The sequence below is a fragment of the Oreochromis niloticus genome, linkage group LG19 (assembly GCF_001858045.2).
Source record: "Oreochromis niloticus isolate F11D_XX linkage group LG19, O_niloticus_UMD_NMBU, whole genome shotgun sequence".
In the NCBI taxonomy this organism is placed as follows: domain Eukaryota; kingdom Metazoa; phylum Chordata; class Actinopteri; order Cichliformes; family Cichlidae; genus Oreochromis; species Oreochromis niloticus.
The window spans coordinates 4,816,794-4,838,452 of NC_031983.2; the positions used below are offsets into that span (position 1 = coordinate 4,816,794).

The 21,659-nt window shown below is 40.2% G+C and overlaps 1 protein-coding gene across 5 annotated transcripts in view; it reads right to left on the reverse strand.

Moving 5' to 3' along the window:
- Positions 1 to 1,236: 1,236 nt before the first annotated feature.
- akap6 (A kinase (PRKA) anchor protein 6) overlaps positions 1,237 to 21,659 on the reverse strand; it is a 218,854-nt gene continuing 198,431 nt past the window's right edge. For all 5 annotated transcript variants that reach the window (XM_025901263.1, XM_025901261.1, XM_025901264.1 and 2 more), the window contains 4 exons: positions 13,992 to 16,883; positions 11,882 to 13,165; positions 8,288 to 8,374; positions 1,237 to 5,500 (listed from right to left, as the gene is read on the reverse strand). In XM_025901263.1, the coding sequence (XP_025757048.1) occupies positions 5,456 to 5,500; positions 8,288 to 8,374; positions 11,882 to 13,165; positions 13,992 to 16,883 (4,308 nt within the window). In that variant the 3' untranslated portion in view covers positions 1,237 to 5,455. The remainder of the gene's footprint in view (positions 5,501 to 8,287; positions 8,375 to 11,881; positions 13,166 to 13,991; positions 16,884 to 21,659) is intronic.

Consider the following 21,659-nt stretch of genomic DNA (forward strand, 5'->3'; position numbering starts at 1 on the left):
TTGGAAGATGAAAAAAATGTTAATGATGCATTTTAGATGATTGAGGGCCTGACACACTGCTTTTGCCATAGGAAAATATCAGAACTCCACTTCTGATTTCAGTGTACCAAACAACAACCGCAAACCAGCCCAGTGTGGGCAGGTAATCTTAAGAATTACTCACTGTGACTTGAATCCATCTTAAATTTGTCTATCTGCGAACACCTGACAGCGTTAAATTTGTCTCAAAATCCCAAGTGGGCATGCAATGTGATCAAGTATCAGGTTATTGGTGCACCTGAATGGGTGTGATTAGTGCACACACATTTAAGGTTTGGTGAGTGAGCAAGGACGATGTTGCGTGTAGTTTTAGACATTTGTACGCACAGAAAGGTTTTCGAAAAGGAAGATGACCAGATTTGTGATGCTGAATTTAATAAATTGTGTGTAAATGATCAGTATTTATTCAGGTTTGGATGTAGAATCAAGTAAAGAAGACAAGAAGTAGAACTGGAGGTGGCACAGCTGAAGAAAGGACATTTTTCATTGGGAGGGACCAGAATGGAAAGGCTTAGAAATAAGTAGATCAGAGGGACAGTTCAGGTTAGTTGTCAACAGACAATGTTAGAGAGGCAAGGCTGAGATGGTTTGGACGTGTGCAGAGGATGGATGAATGTTGAATATGGAGCAGGAGGAAAAGAGGAAGATCTCAGAGAAGGTTTATAGATGAAGGACATGCAGAGAGTTGGTGTGACAGAGGAGGATGCTAAGGATAGAGAGATGCTATGGTGACCTCTAAAAGGAATAAGACAAAAAAAGAAAAAGAAGTTCTTTAAAATAGGGATCCACAGTTGGTGACACTAGCAGACCACATTTGCTTGCAGTCTCGTAGAGTTAGGGTTAGGGTCTACTGGGCTATCCCATGTATTGAAAGTAGTAGTAAATGGTAGACAACAGCGTGTCAGAATGTAATGAAGAAAGAAATGGGAAATTAGATATATCTATTATATAATAATTGGAAAATATGCATCATAAATGCCCCACTCATCCAACCAACTTTACATCTTCAAGGTTATTTTCCCAACTCTCTCAAGAATGAGCTTTTTTGAACTTTTGTTGCTTTTCTGAAGCACTTAGATCAAATCAGATGATCACCAGTAACTTGTCTCCTCTGTGTATTAGATCCAGCATGATTTCTGCTCTAATCAAAATGAGAGATAGAACAAAATAAACAAAGCACAACACAAAATCACAGAATTGTTTTCCAATAAATTAAGTTTATTTCAGTTGGCTTTAGTTAGCAGGAACCATGCACTCAAGCTCTTTATGGCAGTACTAATAATAAAGATATTTCACATCACAGACCACATAAAGAGAAAAACACAGACTCCAAGCATTCCCCCCTCTTGCATTTTACATCAAGGTTTACACCTTTACATATATACACAAGCTCAACATGAACCTTGCTGTTTTTTCTTTTCTTTTTTTTAACATTTTTTTCTTGCATGTTGCATGTTTTCTACCTGGGAAAGCAGTGTATTTATTTGAAAAAAAAAAGGTAGGAGAAGTAACAGTGGAGCAAGGCACACAATTATACTTTAAAGATTTCAAATCCTATATTGTCCTACACACACTTGTCTCGGCACCAATCCCAAACTCTAGCGTCACTGCTAATCGTCATCTCAGGAGTCGTCCAGAAGGTAAAAAAAAGAAAGAAAATGATACATGATACAATATTTGTGTAAATACATACAGCAGTATTAATACAACACACGTCCCATCAACAGTGATCAAAGCGTAATGTCTACACAACACCACTTCAGCTCTCACCAACTTTGGTCGTGTTGCATAGATAGAATACCATTTTGTTTTTGTGTTGGGTTTTTTTTGTTCCTTTTGTTTTTGGACACCTGGTTTAGTTCAGTTTGCAAATGCTGTTCCTGGTTTACAGGGGAAAGGTTTTATTCCACATGTAATTCAATGGACTTCTTCACCACCATGTAGCTACTCTCGAATAGCTAATAAAGTGGTAAACAACTGTCACTGAATAGATAAATGCCAGCAGAGAATTTTGTCTTTTTTCATATTTGGTTTGACTATCAAGCAGCACTTTGAAAGGTTATATTGGTTCTGAAAGAGACAGGCTCAACTCAAACTGAATGATCTACAGAGGATTCACTATAGTATCGTCACAAATTTACCCTACAGGACACGGCTAAGGGTATGTTCAATGAGTCTGCAAAGCAGGACGGTTCTCAAGGAACTTTCTCAAAATTCTGTCCAAATTAGGCATTACTTATGATACACTCGCCTTTGGACAGGTATATACTTTAGAATTGATTTGGGGAAACTGGAGAAAAAGAGTCGCAGCATTTAACTGCAAAAGCAGACAACCTACCTCCCAAAAAGGCCAGTGTTTGTACATTAATCTTTGAATCCTCAATTGCAAAAAGCTTGAGAGCTATGACATAACCAGCTAGCTGGAATTAAAACAAGGACAACTCTTCTATGTCTTTTCCTAAGTTTCACCAAGAACTAACTGGTCAGTACATCAAATGAGGAGTAAGCACTTCATATTCAGTGAAATTGTCACAAGTGTAACAGTATCAGGGATTTGACCAAAGTAATAATACTGTCCATTTCTGAACTTGTGGAGACACGTCTTAAGATTTAGCAGTGTTAGATAAAGACAGATCCGAATGACCTCTACAAATGGATGAGAAGGATTCAACTGTGTTAGATTCCTTCAGTCTGTGTTCTAGGTAGTAAATAGCGATGTTCCTGGGGACTATTGTAATCGTCAAAGGAGAAAATTAGTTATACTAGAAGACCTGTCTAATTTTTCTGATACAAACATGTATTTTAGAGTCATTTAAACAGTTAACCGCAGTTCTTAACAGACTGTATTGAAAATGTTGCTGAAATTTGTGCAAAACAAGCACCCAGTCTGGTTCATTTGCCAAGTGCAGCTAACCTTAACAATGCTAGCATGAGTAGTGCTAGCACTAAAGACTACAGCTGGGACCAAGAGCTTTATTTTCTGTTAGTGTAACATCCACAGAGAACCAGCATAACGCAGAATGTGGTTAAGTATTGCTCTGTTTGATGGTTATATGCCAGTTTACACTGACACAGCTAGCATACAACTGCTCAGAGAGCAGGGTGCTGCTGTCTTTTGGGACTGTAGCCCCAGTTGGTGGATGTGGTGGATCTTAGAACTAACAGTTTACTTAACTACTTCAAATGACTGGCATTTCTGAAGCTGACCAGCAAAGGTAACATTTAATATTCAATTAGTCACACACATCCTTAGTAATTGCTTTGTTTAGTCGAAATACACTTTTATGTTTTTCTATGCAGTATAAGACGACTTTGTGTGCTCTTTGTACCTTAATCATAAGAGTTTAACAAAACAGATTAATGCCAGCAAAGCTGTTTTAGTGAGGTTAATATTTGTAATATTTTTTAACATACCCTTGATTTTTTTTCCTCTTATCATCACTTGTGTTTTCATGTCTGTTAGCATTAAGCTCTTCCCACCCTCCAAATCTTTTTTTCTGATATCTTAAATAAATTTAGTTTAATTTATTTGATTATAGAACCAGGGCTTAGCGATCCACTAACTTACACCACAACTCAATTTTAGTGCTGTTTCTACTACAATGACGGGCTTCTACCACAACCACTGTGAGCAGACCTAATGAAACTGACCACGTGACAGTAGCAGATTATGAAAACTTACACAATCTAGCAAGTGTTATTTTTAGGAAGTGACATGCTGAAACACTGGGCTATGTAACTTTAAGCAGTGTGCTGTAAGAAAAGAGTGTTTACAACTGCAGTGTAAAAACACCAACTTAGATACAGTAAGACGCAGACTTGGTAAAGATAAGATGTACAGTGTGACAACCAATACTGAGGTAGCTCCAGAATATTATAGAACCAGAGGCTTTTGAGGAGTGATGTGAGAAAACAGAAACAGAAAATGAAAAATCTGAAAAAATCAGAGCTCCAGTTTGTTTGACTTCAGGTCAACTGAATTTAGGTCTTTTGCTTAGAAATTAAAAAAGTGAGGCAAAAAAATTGATTAGGCAGTTGTATAAAAGTCAGATGTTTCCCTCAGCCCCCTTGTTTTCAGTCTTTATGCCCCTTATTGGTCAAATAAAGTTTCCATAGCCATACCTGCCAAAGAAACAAACCCATCGCCCAGTGGACAGAGCTTCCATAGATGTCCAGAAAACACCTGACAGGATGCAGGTTTCACTGAGCTGTTATTTTGTTTTATTCACTCAACCTCGGGTTTTGCTCATGTTAGGTGATTTCTGTTTGGAAATAATGATAATTTTGTCTTCTTTTGTCATAACTGACCAGTAGCAAATAATTTCCAGGAACAGAAAACGGGCAGCTGTCCAGAGCCTCTGATAGACGACTTGTATGACTTGAAGTTGAACTTATTATTCATGTTTCTGTGGAGTGCTCTACACAGTGGCACACTGATTTCATTTATGCTCATCACCACATCATGGTTGTTTTTCTGCTGCTATTCTTATAGCGTTGATTCTCAAACTCTCCAAAAAATCTGAAAGGCCCTTTTGATATCTTTTTTGTTTTATATATCATTTCAACTTTTTTTTATATCTAACCTTTTCCATTTTATGTTGAGTCAGTTAGATTAATTGCATGAATTTAGCAGTAACAATTGAACCAGATTACCTCTGTGTATTAATGTAACATTGTGGAAAAACCGGCCTACGGGAAATAAAACAAACTGACCCCAAGAAAAGAAATTCAAACAAGTACAGTAAATTCCACCTGATTTCTGAACAACTCACATTAGTTAAATTTACTGCTTATTGAAAGTTTAAAAGCTCAGGTAGCACTGTTAAATTGTTTTAAATAGGATTAACACAAGCTACAAAACATAGCAAAATGAAAATGAGGCTGATTTTGCATTGCCGGCATTTAAACAGTAAAGCTAGTCTGTGTTGTTCAGTGTATTTTCCTCTTTAGCCCAGTGTTATGTAACGGACACGACATTAAATTATATGAGTCATGGCCCATATATAATATCTCTTTGCCCTTGGTCACCTTGAAACAGTTTGCAAATTGTTGCTGGACATAATTCTGCTACAATACTTTCTTTATAATTCTTAACATCTTTCTCCTAATGACTGTATTTTCATATTCTATATACTGTCCCCAGATTAACTCATAAATATGCTCAGCCAAACCCCAAAGCTGCAGCATAATCACAAGCTCAACCCTGAAATAAGACATAAAGACTCTGACTAAGAATCAGTTGACAATCAATTTGAAGGTCACCCTGAAATGATTAGATGAGTCAGTCTTGAATAACAACAGTGAGAACTGAGAGATGATAAATGTGAAAAGCTCCAGGAACAGAGAGGGGCCATCCAGAGTGATGAGGCCCAGAAGAGAGATCACTTCACCGATGAAGAAGACGAAAGGCGCTCGCTTACTGCTGGATCCTGGAGGTTCCTGCTCCCAACACGGCTGGTCTCTGGATGAATGGATGGAAAGAAAGAGTAGGTTTATTAGAGCAAAGCTGATGAAAACATAACATATTAGTCACTCCCTTTAAGCAGTTTATAGTGTTTATACCGTTTATGCTGCCCCACACTGCCAATCAATTTGGCTGATCATGTCACCTTTTTGGGCACGTCAACAAACCTTTGAGAGGAAGCATCAACTTCTGCTTCATCACTGCTTTGGTTTCTTTGCTTACGGTGACTTTGTCACTAGTTGAGACAATCAACTTGGACCTCAAACAAACCGTGTGCCACCATTCACCTACGGTGCGCATTGAACTGGAGTTTTTTTCACCACACCCAGACTCTTTCCATTTGCCTGACTTGACACACTTTGCCAATTTTGTGAACATGAACACAAAAGTTGGAAGCCAGAGCAAGACTTGTACTGAAAGATCTCAAAATAGCATCTATGGTACTGCTGAAAGCAGTCCAAATGACCCCCTTTTTTAAAGCAAGATTATCCTGACCAGGCCATCTTGAACTTTGGATTTTACTTTGTCAGCATACGGGAATCTGGTGAGTTTGTTACAATTAAAAAAAAAGTCTAATGAATAAAACAAAACCAAACAAAACCTGTACTCAGTCTGACATACACTGTCCAGCCAACAAAATATTCACTGTAGTTAATGTAGATTAATCCACGGTTATAAAAAAGTTCAATATATGTGTTTTTTTTGATTACTCAAGATGAATTCAGCCAGCTGAGACACAAGTGTTACTGTGCATTTTAAAGCTGTAATAAGCATTCGAAGTGAAACCTTTAGAATCTACGCTCTTTCTGAAGATTTGCTTTTCCACATCAGATAATTTTTCCCTCTTATTTATTTTTTGTTGTGAATCTATTAAATGCTGAATATATTACGTTTTTTCAGTTGTTCTTTTACAGCATGAATTGTATTGAATAATTTGATGTTTTATACATTCAGCAGCCTTCTCTATTCCTTGCTCACAGACAGTACATAAGGTGTGTATCGATATTCAGCTTCGTCCAGTCTTCTTTGTGATGAAACTTTCCAAACATGAGTAAGCGATGAAGCCTGAACACACTTTCAAACACGCACACACACACACACACACACACACACACACACACTCTCGCTCCTGTGTGTTTTGCTGCAGACCTTCTGCTGTCTGGGTCACAGAGCACATCATGAGCCGCATTCAGGATTGCTTTAATTGCACCTGTGTCTGTGTGTACAGTGTGTGTGTGTGTGTGTATGTGTGTGAACAGGTGGGCCAGACTGGGCCACGCCATGGGGGTCAGGACCAGCTGTACACATCGCTGGTATGATGTGTGTATGTAAGTGTTTGTGTGTCCTTTTGTCATGGTGTTACATGCAGTGTGTGTGCTCACTGAGCTTGATTTTGCTCTTTCATTTTGTTGTGTATGTGGGTTTGCCCTCTTGATAAGTCTGTGCATGCACATTTGTGTGTGTGCGTGTGTGCGTGTACAACATGTCTGTCTAACCTGCAGCTGTTGGGCTGTCAGAGCTTCTACCTGGACTCTTATGCCCTGCCCTCAGGGGTGTGTGCATGTGCATGTTTGTGTGTTTAGAGTATGGGGGCAGTAGGGTTTGCTTAGCCCTGGAGGCACCCATAGGGCGGCCACATCTCTTCTCTCTTACACACACAGGCGCACACACACATACACAGTCACAGACATACACACGCTCCAACACACACACACAGATTGTGTCAGTGATGGCTTTTGTTCTTGTTCTGCAGCTTCCTGGTTTGATTTGATTTTAAAAAGAAGATGAAAGCAAAATAAATTCACTGTTTGTGTGGACCCAGCATAATGCAGAATAGCCACAGTTAGTTTATAAAATATATAGTTATTAACGAGACATTATGACACATGTGAGGTGACTATTACAGTATATCAATTTGCATCATTTATGTGAAAGCCATTAAAACTCCCATCATTAGGGTTACAGTCTGAGCCTGAATTCACAAAACGCAAACGAATGAGCTCTAACTGAGATGAGTAATGTGGAGACAACTTGGTCATTCAAGTTGTCTCCACATTTGAGAAAATTTTTACATTTGACAAATAATCACATAAAATATAAACCAAGATAAACAACACTTGTTCGTTTTGCACATGTAAATTCTATTTCATTTGTGGCATGTTCTGACGCTGCAGACATCGGCTGGCTGCAAAGTCTTTTTTTAATGTGTAGCGAGTTAACTCAGGATAAGTGGAAGAAAGCCATTAGAGGTTAAGGTTAAGTCACATGAGGTGAGATGTTTGTCTTCTTCTGATTCTTCCAGTTAAGAAACTCTTTTTTTTGTTGATTTCATTTTATTCTAATAAATAAAGAGATAGCAGAAAATAATTCTGGTGTTGGTTCATCTTTCATTTTATATCTATTCAGTACGATTCAATGACTATATGTCATAACAAGACAATGGTTATTCAGTGTTTGCTGGGTAATAACACATAATTTTAAGCCCTAATACAATTGGAAATGGCAATTTTATTTATATAGCACATTTGATTATAATTTAAATCAGGTATACAAAAATTCACCATACAAGACATTATCATAACAGCTTTGTTTTGGCTTCTGCCTTTCTGTGATTGATTCAGTAGGCAGTGACAGCAATACATAATACCAGAGTAGAGCACCACCAAATCCAATACAGTAATCACACAATATCCCTAGTCTAAATGTGTCCAGTGATGGATAGATAAATGATGGTGAAAATGCTGTAACACCATATGTGACTTCTTTTCCCGTGTCTTAACCTACCCTGATGGTACCCGTCCTGTAGGTGGGCTGTCTCACTGAAGCTTGGCTCTGCCCCTGGGCTGTCCTGGCACTTAACTGAGAGCTCCCCTAATAGAGAAAAAGAGAAACAGAGCTTGAGGAAAAATTAGGAACATTGAAACAAATACCTAAATCAAATTAAAGAACAAAGCAGAGAAAGAGAGGAAGAAAAAATTGGAAAACTTGCTCGGTCATTTTTGTTTCATTGTTTCAACAGTGAGAAAGAGACGGTAGGGACTTGCAATTTATGGCTAAAAAGTGAGTAAAGGAGAGAGACAAACGAGAAGGGAGAGAAGAATAAATCAAAACAGCATTATCAGCCTGAAATGTTGTTTGTCTTTGTTTCCTAATCGGCTTGCTCTTTCTTTGAGCCCAAACTGATGAAAAGTTACAAATTAAAACAATGAGCATCAGGCCGAAAACAATTCTCTCCCCCACTTCACTACGCTCTCTTAATTGGTTCGCAACTAATCGCTTTGTAATACTTGGGTAGCTATTATCCCTCCACATACTTATACCAATACCAGGAAGTCATGCACACAAACACAGACACATATGCATACAGTTCTGCTTACATAAGCTAGCAGAGGCGCATCTACCCCCACTTTTGCTTTTTCTTTCCTTCATCTGTTTGCTGCTATTTTAATAAATTAAAAGCTAATGAGAACGCTAAACCAGGGCAAAACTGCTGCTGCAGGTCTGGTGATTCTGTTAACAACTGAGAAAAATAAATATTCAAAAACACAAAAGGAAAGCTCCTAAAAAACATTTCAAAAAAGGGACAAAGAGAATCTAAATGTCAAAAAATACAACCAAGTAGTTTTATAATCAACAAAATCTTAAGAAAGCAAAAGTTAAATAATGAAAAATACTGAGAATAAATCTCACAAACTAATAATTATATCCATGAAAAACTAATATAAATCATTTTAATGTAATATTTCTGACAACAAATGTTTTTTTACTTTAAAAAAATTCCTTAGTCTTTTGTTCTTCTTTAAGTACCTTTTTCATAGTAGTTGGCCTGCTGTGCTACATCTCCTTTAGATTTTTGTGCATTTGATTTGGTAAAGGTCACAGTACTGCCAAATTTGCATGTCAAATTCCCACTGTAATGGCCGCCATGCCCAAAGCCCTGCTTCACTTTCGTTTCAGCTCTTAATTAAGTCACATTTCCATAATAAAAAGAAGAAAGTTGACTAATTAGTATAGGGATCTGACACAAACAAGTAAACGCCTCTGTGTCTGATCTCCTAAAGGGTGATTTTCCAGCCATTATTGTCAGGAAAGCTGTAAAAGACAAAACTTAAACTCATTGTTACAGAGATTTAAACTTAATGCTAACAAAGCATGCTAATGTTTGGAAGAATGTTGATACTCGGTTAAATATGGTGGTGCTGGAAGCTAGAAGCAATATGGACTATTGGGAAGGTTAGCTGGTGACCTAGCCTGTGGTGCTGTTAAGCTAATTTGTTTGCTACCAGTTACAGAGAGTATAAAAGCTTAACATAGCTACTGTTATTTCTACCATTGCCATATTAGTTGCCAAAACTAAACCAGACTAAACTAAAAAAAACGGATGTAATGAGAAGGATGGGGCCTGACTGTGAATCTGCACGCTCATTTGCTAATGACTATTGGTTAACCAGTCATTAGCCAATGAGAGATAATCCTCTGTTTTGACACACTGTATGACTAAGACTTAATTTTTTACTCAGTATGATGTACCATGAGAGAATGCATGAATTCAGAAAGAAAGCGTTCACAGAAACCATGTATGAAAGCTGTTTTCCTTCCTTCTTCCTACTTCTTTAGGATCAGAACTGTTCTTGTAACCACAACCATCTCCATCTGGAAGCCTTTAGATAAAATACAGTTTTTTTAGGCATTTCCACATTGGATTTATTTTTACAACCAAGAAGCAATGCCAGTGTTTTATTCTGTCCTGCTCCCAGTCAGTTCACCTACAAGTTAAAAAGCTAGCTAACTGGAATTCATGCTAAAGAGATATACACTCGAGGTTTCCCTTGGTTTCAATACTGTGACACATTGATCTCTTTCCGAACTCATCACATGCGGAAGTTTGGTTAAAGCCTCTTGGTATCATAGTTTAATGCACTGAATAACTTCAAGCATCATTTCTCACTAGACAAAATTAATTTAGTCACAGTGTGTATTTTCCCCTAAACCACAACATTTTCCAGTTCTAAACAAGTAGCGCTGATGTCTAAATCTAAAGAGTGCGTGCGTAAAAGCAAGACCAAAAAGGCAGTGAAGTGAAAAACCCAAACCTAGGAACCCGTGATCTTTTGCTTAACAGATTTGCGACTTACACCAACTGTCCTGCTTCCTTAGAAGAACAAGTGATAATGGAAGATTTTCTCAAACAGGACTAGTACTGGGTGTGTGTGTGGTGTATGGTGTGTGCACCAGTATACTGGGTGTTCACTGGTGCCTCTAGGCACCAGTAGTGGTGACTATGTGCAGGACTACTGGTGCCTCTAGGCACCAGTAGTGGTGACTATGTGCAGGACATAGAAAAGACTACATGAAAACCAACTAGAAACTAGTTTAAAAATGAAACAAACTCTTCAGCTGGCTGTTGTTCTTTTAAAAAGCGACAACACTGAAAAAGAGGGGAACTAGCAGGGTTGCAGAGATGGTAAAAAAAATCCCTGACTCATTTGCATAAAGAAATAGAAGACTTAAAAAGAGCACAAACACGCTAATTCAGCGATGAAATGAATTGAACGATCACTGCGGGAAGGGAAAGCTCTTAGCTGATGAATCCTAATGAAATCTGACTGATAGTAATTATGCTGATGTTGTTCTGTGGACCTTAACCTTTTAACTAAAAAACTGAGAAGTCTGCAAATCCCCCTTCCATTAACACCAGAGGGAAGAGAGAGGGATGAAGCAGAGGAGCAGGGAGGATAAGAAGAAGTGCTAAGAGCAGAAGGCATAGAGGAGGGGAAGACAGGAAAGATATTTGCAGGAGGAAAGGAAGAACAAATGAAGAGAGAAAGGAGAACGGGCGATGGACGGCAGGTGAGAAGGTGAGGAAGATGGCGAGAAAAGGATAACTGGGAGAGAGGGAAGATGTAAGAAGAAAACACAAGAGAATGGGGGAGGATAAGATAGGTGGAAAAAGGAGAGGGAGAAATGAAGTGCACTGGAGAGGAGATGAGCATTGGATGAGAAATAACAAATAGAAATAGAATACAGAAAGATTAAGTGAAAAAAAACTAAAAGAAAAGTGTGGAAAGAAGTTTAGCAAAAAAAGCGATAAAAAAAGGGAAAAGAATGCAAGTACGAGTGTGTAGTGAAGAAAAGTAAGAGGAAGGATAAGGAGGATGAAGGGAAAAGGGAGGAGGAGAGGGCAGGTCACACATATCAACACCTGGCATGTCTGTCCAGCCTCAGAAATGGAAATGAAAGAAACACATACCGGCCTCATTACATTCATGCCCACTGAGGGGCTTGGACTAATACTTGGAGTAGAGAGGTAAAGTCAAATATCAAGGCCCTGTATAATGTCCTGAGATAGCACATCAGGCTAATACATGGAGCACTAACCTGCTTCGCTGTCGCAGTCTTTGCTTCCTGCTGCGAGCTGCTCCGTCCTCTCCTCCCCTTCTCCTCTGACTTCACCCACTGAGTATCCACCTCCCCTTGCCTCTCCCCCTCTCCCCTATCTGCTTCTCTCATCGCCAAGCAGTTAATTTTGGGATTAATACGCGTGGCGGTGGTGGCTGGCTCTTTTGAGGGATTTGTAGCGGAGCTGCAGACACTTATCTTGGTCATTACGGCGCCCATATTGGATTCAAGCGTTTTAGTATCTGCCAAACATTCGGCTGCGGAGGAGTCTATCGGGGCGACACGCGCCCGGGGATTAAGATAAGGAGGCCCCTCATTACGACTTCTCTCCTCCTGCGGCGTGCTGACACTCGCAGCGGCCGCGACTTCTCCTCCAGCAACATCACAGAGGAGGTACGGGTGCTCACCTCGTTTCTCTTCCTCTGTGCCGGAGGATACAGGAAGAGGAAGAAGAGAGGAAAGGTAGTCTTTTGGTTTGGAGCCAGGCCCCTGGAGGGAGGTGGCGTTGCTTGTTGAGGGTGGGGAGGTGGAAAATGAGCTGTAACAAGGCTCCAGGAAAGTAGAGGAAGAGCTCTGTGTGTCCTCTGCTGGACTTGTTCTTTGGAAATATAGTTGATCCTGGTTTTTCGCCAACACTGTCTGCTTTGAGAGAGACAGGTAACCCAGACTGTCATCTGCTGGAGAATTAGGCCCATCGTCAGACGTAGACTGAAGATTGTTGTTTAAGCAAGACAGCGAAGGTACGCTGTCATTCATTTCATAGCCAAATGACAGGGGGGACTCAAAATTCTCCTTCAGAAAGAAGTGCCGTGGTTTCTTGGTGAGAACCATGCTGTAGCAGAGGGGCGGGCCTAGGTAAACCTCCTCTGTACAGGCTTCAAACAGAGTCACCTCTTCCCTGATGTCAGGGCTGGGAGGCAGAGACAGACAGGGGCTAGTTTGCTCTTCATGGGTACCATCAGCGGCACAGTAAGTTTCGCTGTCGGCAGTCTTTAGATCAAGAGCGCAGACTTTGTTTTTGGTTCCGAAGCCGGGAGACGCTGAAATTTGCTGTCTGGTGCTTGTGAACAGCTCAGGGCTCGGGCTGTGGAGGCCTTGCGTTGGCGTTACGTATGACGGGATGCTGTAGGGTGCTGGGGTGGAGCTCTTGTCCTCTGTGCACTGACTGACCTCTCCGCAGTCGCTGTCATGGGAAGAGAGAGACAGGTAGGAGTAGAAGTCTCCCTTCTTAAGGTGGAGGGGCCTGTGGGAGTGCTCGAGCACCTGAAGGGAGAGGAAGGAGAAGTTTTTGTGTTGCCTTTTGGTTGTCTGCTCATAAGTAAGGTTAGGAATTAAGGATAAAATGTGCTTCACTTATAGTAGAGCTCTGTCAGCTGACTGTGTGAGTTCCATTTGTTTAAATGATGCTGACTTGGTTTAAAGTTTTATTTGATTGTGGGCAAAAATGATAACAAATAGAATCAACTGCTGAATATTCATTTCGATTCTGAACACGAAGGATAGAAATAAGACTAACCTTTAGCGCTTTTATCAATAGCATCTTATTTGTTTTGAAATGACTTTTTCGTAATGTTATTTTGTATTATTTCTAATTTAAGATACCTACCATAATTACTAAACCATCAAATCTTGATTTACATATTCATATTTTACACTCAGGCACTTTTTGCATGGGGGGAAGTAAAACTTTTCTGCCTGATTTCTTTTTTCCTTTCAGAAATAACATGAAGACTGAAAACTGATTAGCTTTTAGATTACTTCACTTGCAAAAGATACCAAAGAAATTAGTCATTAAATCTGAAAAGTTATGATCTGTGATGCGATTTATTGAATTAGTCCAATTCAGTGAACCAATCGACTGAGATAACTTTTGCTACTTTTGGATTAATTTGTCCAACAAATATACAGAATATACAAAGTCAAGCAGGACCTCCAATGCTCCATCTCAGAAATAATTTGATTTGTTTAGTGTTAAAGTTTTCGGCCACACCAAATAATTTTTTTGTTTTGTTTGAAATCATTTTTATTTTCATGTTGCAGTGCAATATGTGCATATGCCTAATTATATTTTGGATCATTAATACTCTACCTTGTCTCTGATCTGTGCTAATGATGCAGAACCTTGGTCTGGAATGGACCCATTGGTCTCAGTCTGGCTCGGTTCCTCGGTTTGGTTCTCTTTGCTTTTCAGGGCCAGTGAGGTCATGTCAATAATCTCCATCACAAAATCATGCACGTTCTCCTTCTTGCTTTCTTCTACACAGCGTGGATGGAGGGAAGAGGGGCAGGGAAGGTGCTTGCAGCAGGAGGAGTGAGAGTTGTGCCCTTTTTTGGGGAGCAGGGACGAATCTTTGTCTCTGACTTCCCTCCTCGTCTCCTCTGTAACAAAAGATGAGAATCTGAACTTTTCCTGAATAGTGATGGCCTTCCTTCTGCTGGCTGCCGACCTGCTGTTGTGCAAAGCATCGTGGGATTTGCAGTCCTCCACTGGGGAGAGGGACGGAGGAGAAGGGAGGGAGGAGCTGTGGCAGGGCAACTCTCCCCGAAGCTGTCCCACCAAAGAGGAAGCACGCTTGGATGGGAAAGGGAGCAGCTCACAGGATGGGGAGTCCTTTGTCTCGCTTGATTCTGTTATCACTACCAAGTTGCTAATATCTTGAACCAGCTCTCCTGTTTTGGCAAACACGTACGAATCCCTTAGAGACTCTCCATTCTTGGTGAACATGCTGGACTCCTCTCGAAGGAGCTCATCATCTTCATCCTTCCCTTTTAAACAGCTCTGGTCCACATTTCCATTCTCCACATCATCCACAAACTGGCTAATGTAGCTTCTTGTTGCGTTCCTCCTATTCTCCTCCTCTTCCTCCATTCCCCTTTTGCCTGTTTTTACTTTATTGTTGCTACCATCACTATTGGCATCTAATAATTTTGCAGCTGAGCGGTTTAAAAAACACTCCTTAATCTGAGGGGACAGGTTGGCTCCACACTGAAGCTCATCCCGGAGGCCTGTTTCTGTTTTAGAGAAAGAGGAAGTGGAGGCACGAGGAGATCGGATCCAATTTTGGAGCTCTCTTTTCATGTACTCAAGCCCCAGCACATAAGAACCCTCCATTTCTTCTTCATCATCATCCTCAACATCCTCATGACCTGAGGATGCGCCACTCAGCCGCTCTCCTTCCTCATCCTCTTCGTCCCGAACGCCTAGCTCCTCCTCTGTGAGGGTGAGCGTGGAGGAAGACAGGAGGTCGCTGTCATCCTCATCTTCATCCGTGCAGGCTGATGTGCAAGAGACGTTCACGACCATGCTCAAACTAGTTGCGTCGGCTTCATCCAGGCCTTGCGCTCCTCTGCTCCTACCGTGGCAGCGCTTCCTAGAAGAGTTTGCGTTAGGTGCTGCTGTGGGATCCAGCAAGAGGTGCCTCTGATTTCTGAGCATGACAAAATCTTCAGAGCCTAGCGATGAGTCCTCAGTGCTACTCAGCTCTGTTAGGGATGCTGTTGCTGAACTCTCATTGATCAGCGATGGAGGTCCTTTCCACAAAGAGCATGAAATCCCAGATAGTGGGGCGTGTCGACCCCCAAGAGAGGGGGAGGCAGGGAGGGGGCTCCTCTGCGGGGAGCTGCCCCGAAGCGTCATGTCAGAAACACTCCGGGTCATTTTTGCCCCCAGAGGACTCTGGATGTTCTCCAGACGTTTCAAGAGATCAAGGGTTCTTCGGCTCAGCTCTCCAGAGGACGGTTCCCCTTGCACAGTTTCAGTGTTGTTTTCTTTTCTTTGTTGGCCTCCATCATATCCACTTCTCTGTTCCTTCTCCAGCTCTATGAGACTGGCAAGGCTACCTCCAGTTCCTTCATCAGTACTGTGAAATGGGACTAGGCCGGTCTCCAGAGAGGCGCTACGATGCAGTGGGTCTTTGGAGGGGAATAACTCCACACCTGGAGCCAGAAGGGACTCTAGAGAGGAGCCCTGAGATAAAACTGGACTTGATGCCCGGCGGCTGAGGACAGGAGGAGTTTCCAAACCATGGTACTGCTGAGTGGTGAAGTCAGTGAGATCACTGTGGGACAAGAAAGACTTTGAGGAGTCAACAGCAAGTCCCCCCACCTCAAAATCAGAGTCAGAATCCGCAGGTGTCAGGATGCCACGTCCGTTAATTAGGATTTCAACAGCCTCTCCACCTCCCCTCCTGTGTCTCCTCTTCTTCTCCTCCTTTCTGTTTCTTTTAGTTTCGCCCCTCCTCCACCCCTTCTCCTGCTCACTTTCCTCCTCCTCTTCTTTACCCACACCTTTTTCCTCTCCTGGGATTTCAAAGTTGGCTATTGTTGTCTCTGTGTCTCCTGTGTCACTAACGATCCCGCTTTCGCACTCCGACCGACGACTGTTTGAGGACTGGCCGCTTCCTCTTCCACCCTCGCTCTCTCCATCTCGGCATCTTCTTGACATCAAACCTCCCAGGAGGTCTGGGAGGGATTCGATGGAAGAGAAGGAGGAATCCTTACTCAAGCTCTTCTGCAGAACTTGCTGTTTCCTTTTTCCTGACTTGGTTTTTTGCAATAAGGATGAAGTGTGAGGAAACTGAGGCTGTCTGTATAATTCAATATTGTGGAGGCTATATACTTGGTAGACATTATTGTTGTTAGGGGGTGAAGTTTGGGAGGTCATATTGTGCTGAACCTCCACTGATGATCCACCTCTAATATTCGACATAATCTCAGTACACTCAGTAGCGGGGACGGGTGTTCTATTCGTGTCAGGGGGGTTTTCATTGGGCAGAACAGCTTCAGAAGGCAGATTTGGTTCTGTGGGGAGGTTTTGTGTAAGGTCAGGTTCTGGTATAGCTTGTGGCTCTGTTTCTGTGATTGTCATATCTGTTTCATCCCACTCCCATGAATCATCCTGCACTGGTGCTACTGGACCAGCTGACACTGGGCTGATTTGGTGAAGGTCCACCAAACCTGGTTCCAAAAAGTTCCCAGGAACCTGCACACAAAATGAAAGAAAACACAAGACAACATTTGTAACTGGTCAGTGAGGTTTTAGAGAAACTCACTCAGATGCAGAAATCAAGAAGCTGTGTTATGTTTCTTAATAAAGTTCTCAATCAGACACAACATACAACATGAAACAAACAAGTAACTTAGTCCAAAGACAACAACCAAAAAGCCAGGCAAATAAGGAAAATAAGAAACACGTGTACTCAATTAGACCCCCAAACAATGGAGGGGAAAATATTTCGAATTATAGAATTTTATTTATGCCAAATATATCATTGCATCAATGTTTTCACAGCTCAAATGCAGGAAGGCAACAAATCCATTTTGAACTTCTGAAAACTCATGCTGCCCTTAACACTCAATTTCAGACAACTCTTTGCTCTGTGTGATGACACAGAGAAGGGTACCCCGAAGACGGGCATCTCAAGCACACAGCTTTGGCTGTGAGCACAGCAGCTGCACTCACCTGCTGTTCAAAGCTTATTTACAAGATGCAACCAATCAGAAGAAATGTGGCTTAAAAGGAAGGCTTAAAATGTGATGTTTTATACATTTACTCCCTTACATGGACATTTTATCTACTTGGCATGCATAAATATTAGATAAAAATGTAATTTTAAAGGTAGAATTTCCTAGTTTCTGAAAATACGCATAGCTAAAATACCATAAGTGGTTCTCCAGTGACCTTGTTGGTGTTAAAAGGTTAAATAAATCTTAACACATAAAAATGAATAAAAGACTTATTGCTGTTTCATTAATCGTTTGAGTGTTCGCTGTTAACAGCAAACAACTGCTGTGAACTCCATCTTCAGAATGTTGGGTTTTTTTGTAATTACTGAGTCCTAAATCCATGAACTAGGCGCAAATGTCATTTAACCTGTGGAGCACTCGCCCCGATTACATGTTGTTTGAATAGCACCTAGGAAATTCTTCAAAGAGAGCTTAAAGACATACAGTGTTGCTTTTCGTTAAAGAAAAGGGGTTCTCAGTTATCATTCAAAGCACATAAATGTTTTAAGTTGTGCTATCAAACACGATGGGAATATAAGTCGTGTCATTTTGGATGTTGTATCTTGTTTTGGCACAAAACTCTTTAAAAAGACGCGTCGCTAATCCCGCGTCCCTCCTGAGAACGCCGTCTCGACTCAGGCCTCTGCTTGAAAGAGACACACTGACACTCTGACAGAACATGTTCTGTGATCATTTAAAAAAAAAGAGTGAAATCAGCCCACCCCAAAGCAATTGCTCATAAATCTCAACACAAATTATTCCACTCTGGAACAAAGCGATGAATTATTCAAAAACGACTTCTGAGAGAAAGAGCACCAGGCTGAAAACCCCAAAGTAAATACGTAATCAAAAGCCTTCAGAAAGCTCGGCTGTCTAAAAATATGCTTAGACACAGGAATTCTTCTCTTCCACAGACATAATTATACAAATTGCTCCGCGTCTCGTTAACAAGAGAGGGGGGTAATTCGTATTAGCCATTCATAGCCTATTAATCTAATAAACTAGTTGGCTCTGCGTGCGTGTGCGAGTGAGTGTGTGTGGATATGTCTCTGTATAATGAATTTCTATTAGATTTGTGTTTATTCCCTTTGTGCTGATAAGGGAGATGGGGGTAATGACTGAACTGGGTTTTGCCACTGCAGACGCATTCAAAAACACATTCAGCGCTGAGAGGAAAGGCTATCAATCAGCCTAATCCAATCAAATCGGGGATTTGATGACCCACGAAAACCTTGTACATAATTTATATCTGTAATTCATCTCATTTCTATAATTTTACAACAGTTTATAGCTGGATTGTGGGTATTTATATGACCACAGACAGAGGAGCGTGGGGACTATCGGTGTCGAGCACTCACAGTATCCTTAAAAACATATTTCTTAAACCAGGAAATGACTAAAGTGTTGCTGGGAACCTGGCAGAGTGAGAGATTGCAAACCAAGCATCAATAACCAGTCAAACATTGGTGGTTATTTACATAAATACTTGAGCAACATGCCAGGGTTGTCCTCTTTAATCGCTCCTATTTCTCAAGACTTGTATTTTCAGCTCAGTTCAGATTTAGTTTCAATGTTTAGTTTTTGGCTACTTGTCTGTTTTAATACTATATATGTGCTGTTTATCAGGAGCAAAATGTAAGTTCAGAAACTGTATTACAATAAAAACACCGTCCCATCTACAACAAAGCCAAGACACCAAGTTGCCAGAGGCTAAAACTGAAGACATTTTCTGTACATTTCTATTTTATTTTTAGTACTTTTGGAAGTAAAAAAAAGTAAGTTCTGTTTGTTATTATTTATTTAAAAAGATTTTAATTTTATGCTACACATGTGTGTCAGACTGAATCTTAAATTCACAAATTTATCCATTCAAAATGTATTTATTTCCTCATCTTTCTTCTGATATTAGTATTTGTCAAGCTGTATTTGAATTATTCACACAATGGCTCATTTTCACAGGAAATATTCTCCTCTTATATTCATCAAGGTCATTTTAGCTTTAAAAATGTATAAGGGTAAAACAAATAAAAATAACACTTGATAATGTCCAAAATGAAATGACATGAAGCATATTCAGAGGTGAAAAAAATGACAGACTTGTAAACAAACCCAATGAAATGGATGCAAATACATCCAGGCAACACTAAGCTTAAGCCAAAACAAGATCAATATACTACCACACCACAAAACTTTGAAGCTGTATAATCACATAAATTAAGATGTGCTTACATTCAGTCTAAAGGCCAAATATGACAAACATCATACCGACCATTATTTTTTCTACCTGTATGAATAAAAAATACGACTTGAAATTCTGACATCAATAAAATAAAGAAAATAATAAATAAAATAAAAACTAGTAAATACAAACTGGCCAGTTTTTCAGCATTCCTTCCTTTGATTATATTTACATGAACACGATCAAACTGTTTACTGACTTAATTGTTGCCAGTGTTCAATATGTGTGTGTGTGTGCTGTGTTGTGTTGTGTTTTTCGGGGTGAAAACAGCAAACTTTTTCCCATTAGCTCTAGTTTGACTGCTCCCATTTGTTAGCATAGCATCTGCTGGAAGGCCCAAGGAGAGTAGAGCTATCTAGGAGTGTCTGGGTGATTATTCATGTGCCTGCGCTCCTCCTGGAGCTGCTGCTGCTGCTCGAGTCTCTGCTGGCTCTCTGCTGTACCGGTTGTCAAAGCACTCAGGGAGCCCGGCGTCACCGGTCTGATTCAAAATGAATAGAAGCGCACAGATAAATCACCTCTCCATGCAGAGTGGAGGAGCTGACAGGCTGCTTTGAATGTAATTGCAAACAGTGAGTGAAAACCTCCATATGTTGCTCATAACTCTGCTCGAAAATATTTCATAATTGTGAGAAAACTGTGCGGAAATATAATTTCCATATATCACATTAGATGCACAGGTATACTTTGTGAAATCTCATCCCCAAAACACCCTGCAGCTTTAATTTAGACTCATTTACATTAAATCAGAGATAAAACAGCATCTTTCATGTGCTTTCTGAACGGCAGTACACACACATCTACTCATGGAACATGCAAAGAAGAAAATATGACTCATACTTCAACAACAAAAACCCTGTTAGAACAAAATCACATGTTCTGAGGGAAGAGGCATAAAATACAGTCCAACCTCCAAAGAAAAATGACAACAGTGGTCATTTCTGAAGAGGGTTAAAGGTTACAAGATGTTTATCGAGGCCAGCGGTTCCAATGTCTTTGAGGCTCTTTACACAGGGAAGAAAATCTTCCAAGTATCTCTCAAAATCCAAATGACATGGTTTTAACTAATTTTGGCAAAGTGGTTTTAGATGACACCGAATGGGTCAAACATATCTTCATGCTAGCCAATTATGTTTGTCTAAAAAGCACTGAGAAATTCATTTTTTGACTACAGACTGATCTGACGTGTTACAATCGTATCAGACTTATGTTGGTTATGTCTCTTGGTTTGTCTTGCCATCATGTGAGTAACCACATGTACAATGTCCAACCTTTTCCAAACAGTGGTGATGCCTTCACCACAGTAAACTAAATGCTGGAGAAGCTCAATGGGAGAAGTTTGCCTTCTAACATGTGGCTGTTGTAGTATTATACGTAAGTGTTTTGCAGGTGACATTTACATCAGTCTGTTTCATAGTCTTTTATACTGCCTCACAAGAGCTGCTAGCAACTGTGAAAGCATGTTGTTTTGGGTGCATGTCGGTCTGCTGTATGCTAATCCACTCATCACTTGTAGAATGTGCAGACCAAGCCAGATTGCCAAGAAATCCACCTTGTATTTTCATTTCACGGTCCTCAAAGAAGGAAGTCTAATTTCCCCAAGCTTTCCCCCTAGCGTCCACTAACACTCTGTTATACAACTTGCATTTTCTGTGTTGTGCTAAGACAGAGAAACACTGATGAAGTTCATTTCTTATGGAATGTTATAAAGGTTTTATCATTATTTATTGGCAAGGAATGTGGAATATTTTAGTTTAACTTCCAATAATAAATGAAAAACTTTTCAAATTTAATTGATAAAATATAGCTTGTGAAAAATGTAAGTGGGAAGCTGGCATACAGAAATTCTATAATTTTACATCTAACCAGATGTAACCAAGAAAGAAAAAAATAAATATGAGGTTAAGTTAAAGAAGAATAAAAAATAAGATGAGATTCATACACTATAAATGTTAGAAATGTAAGAAACAGCTAGAAAAACACCTAGAAAAAAGTTTAATACAGAAATATGTG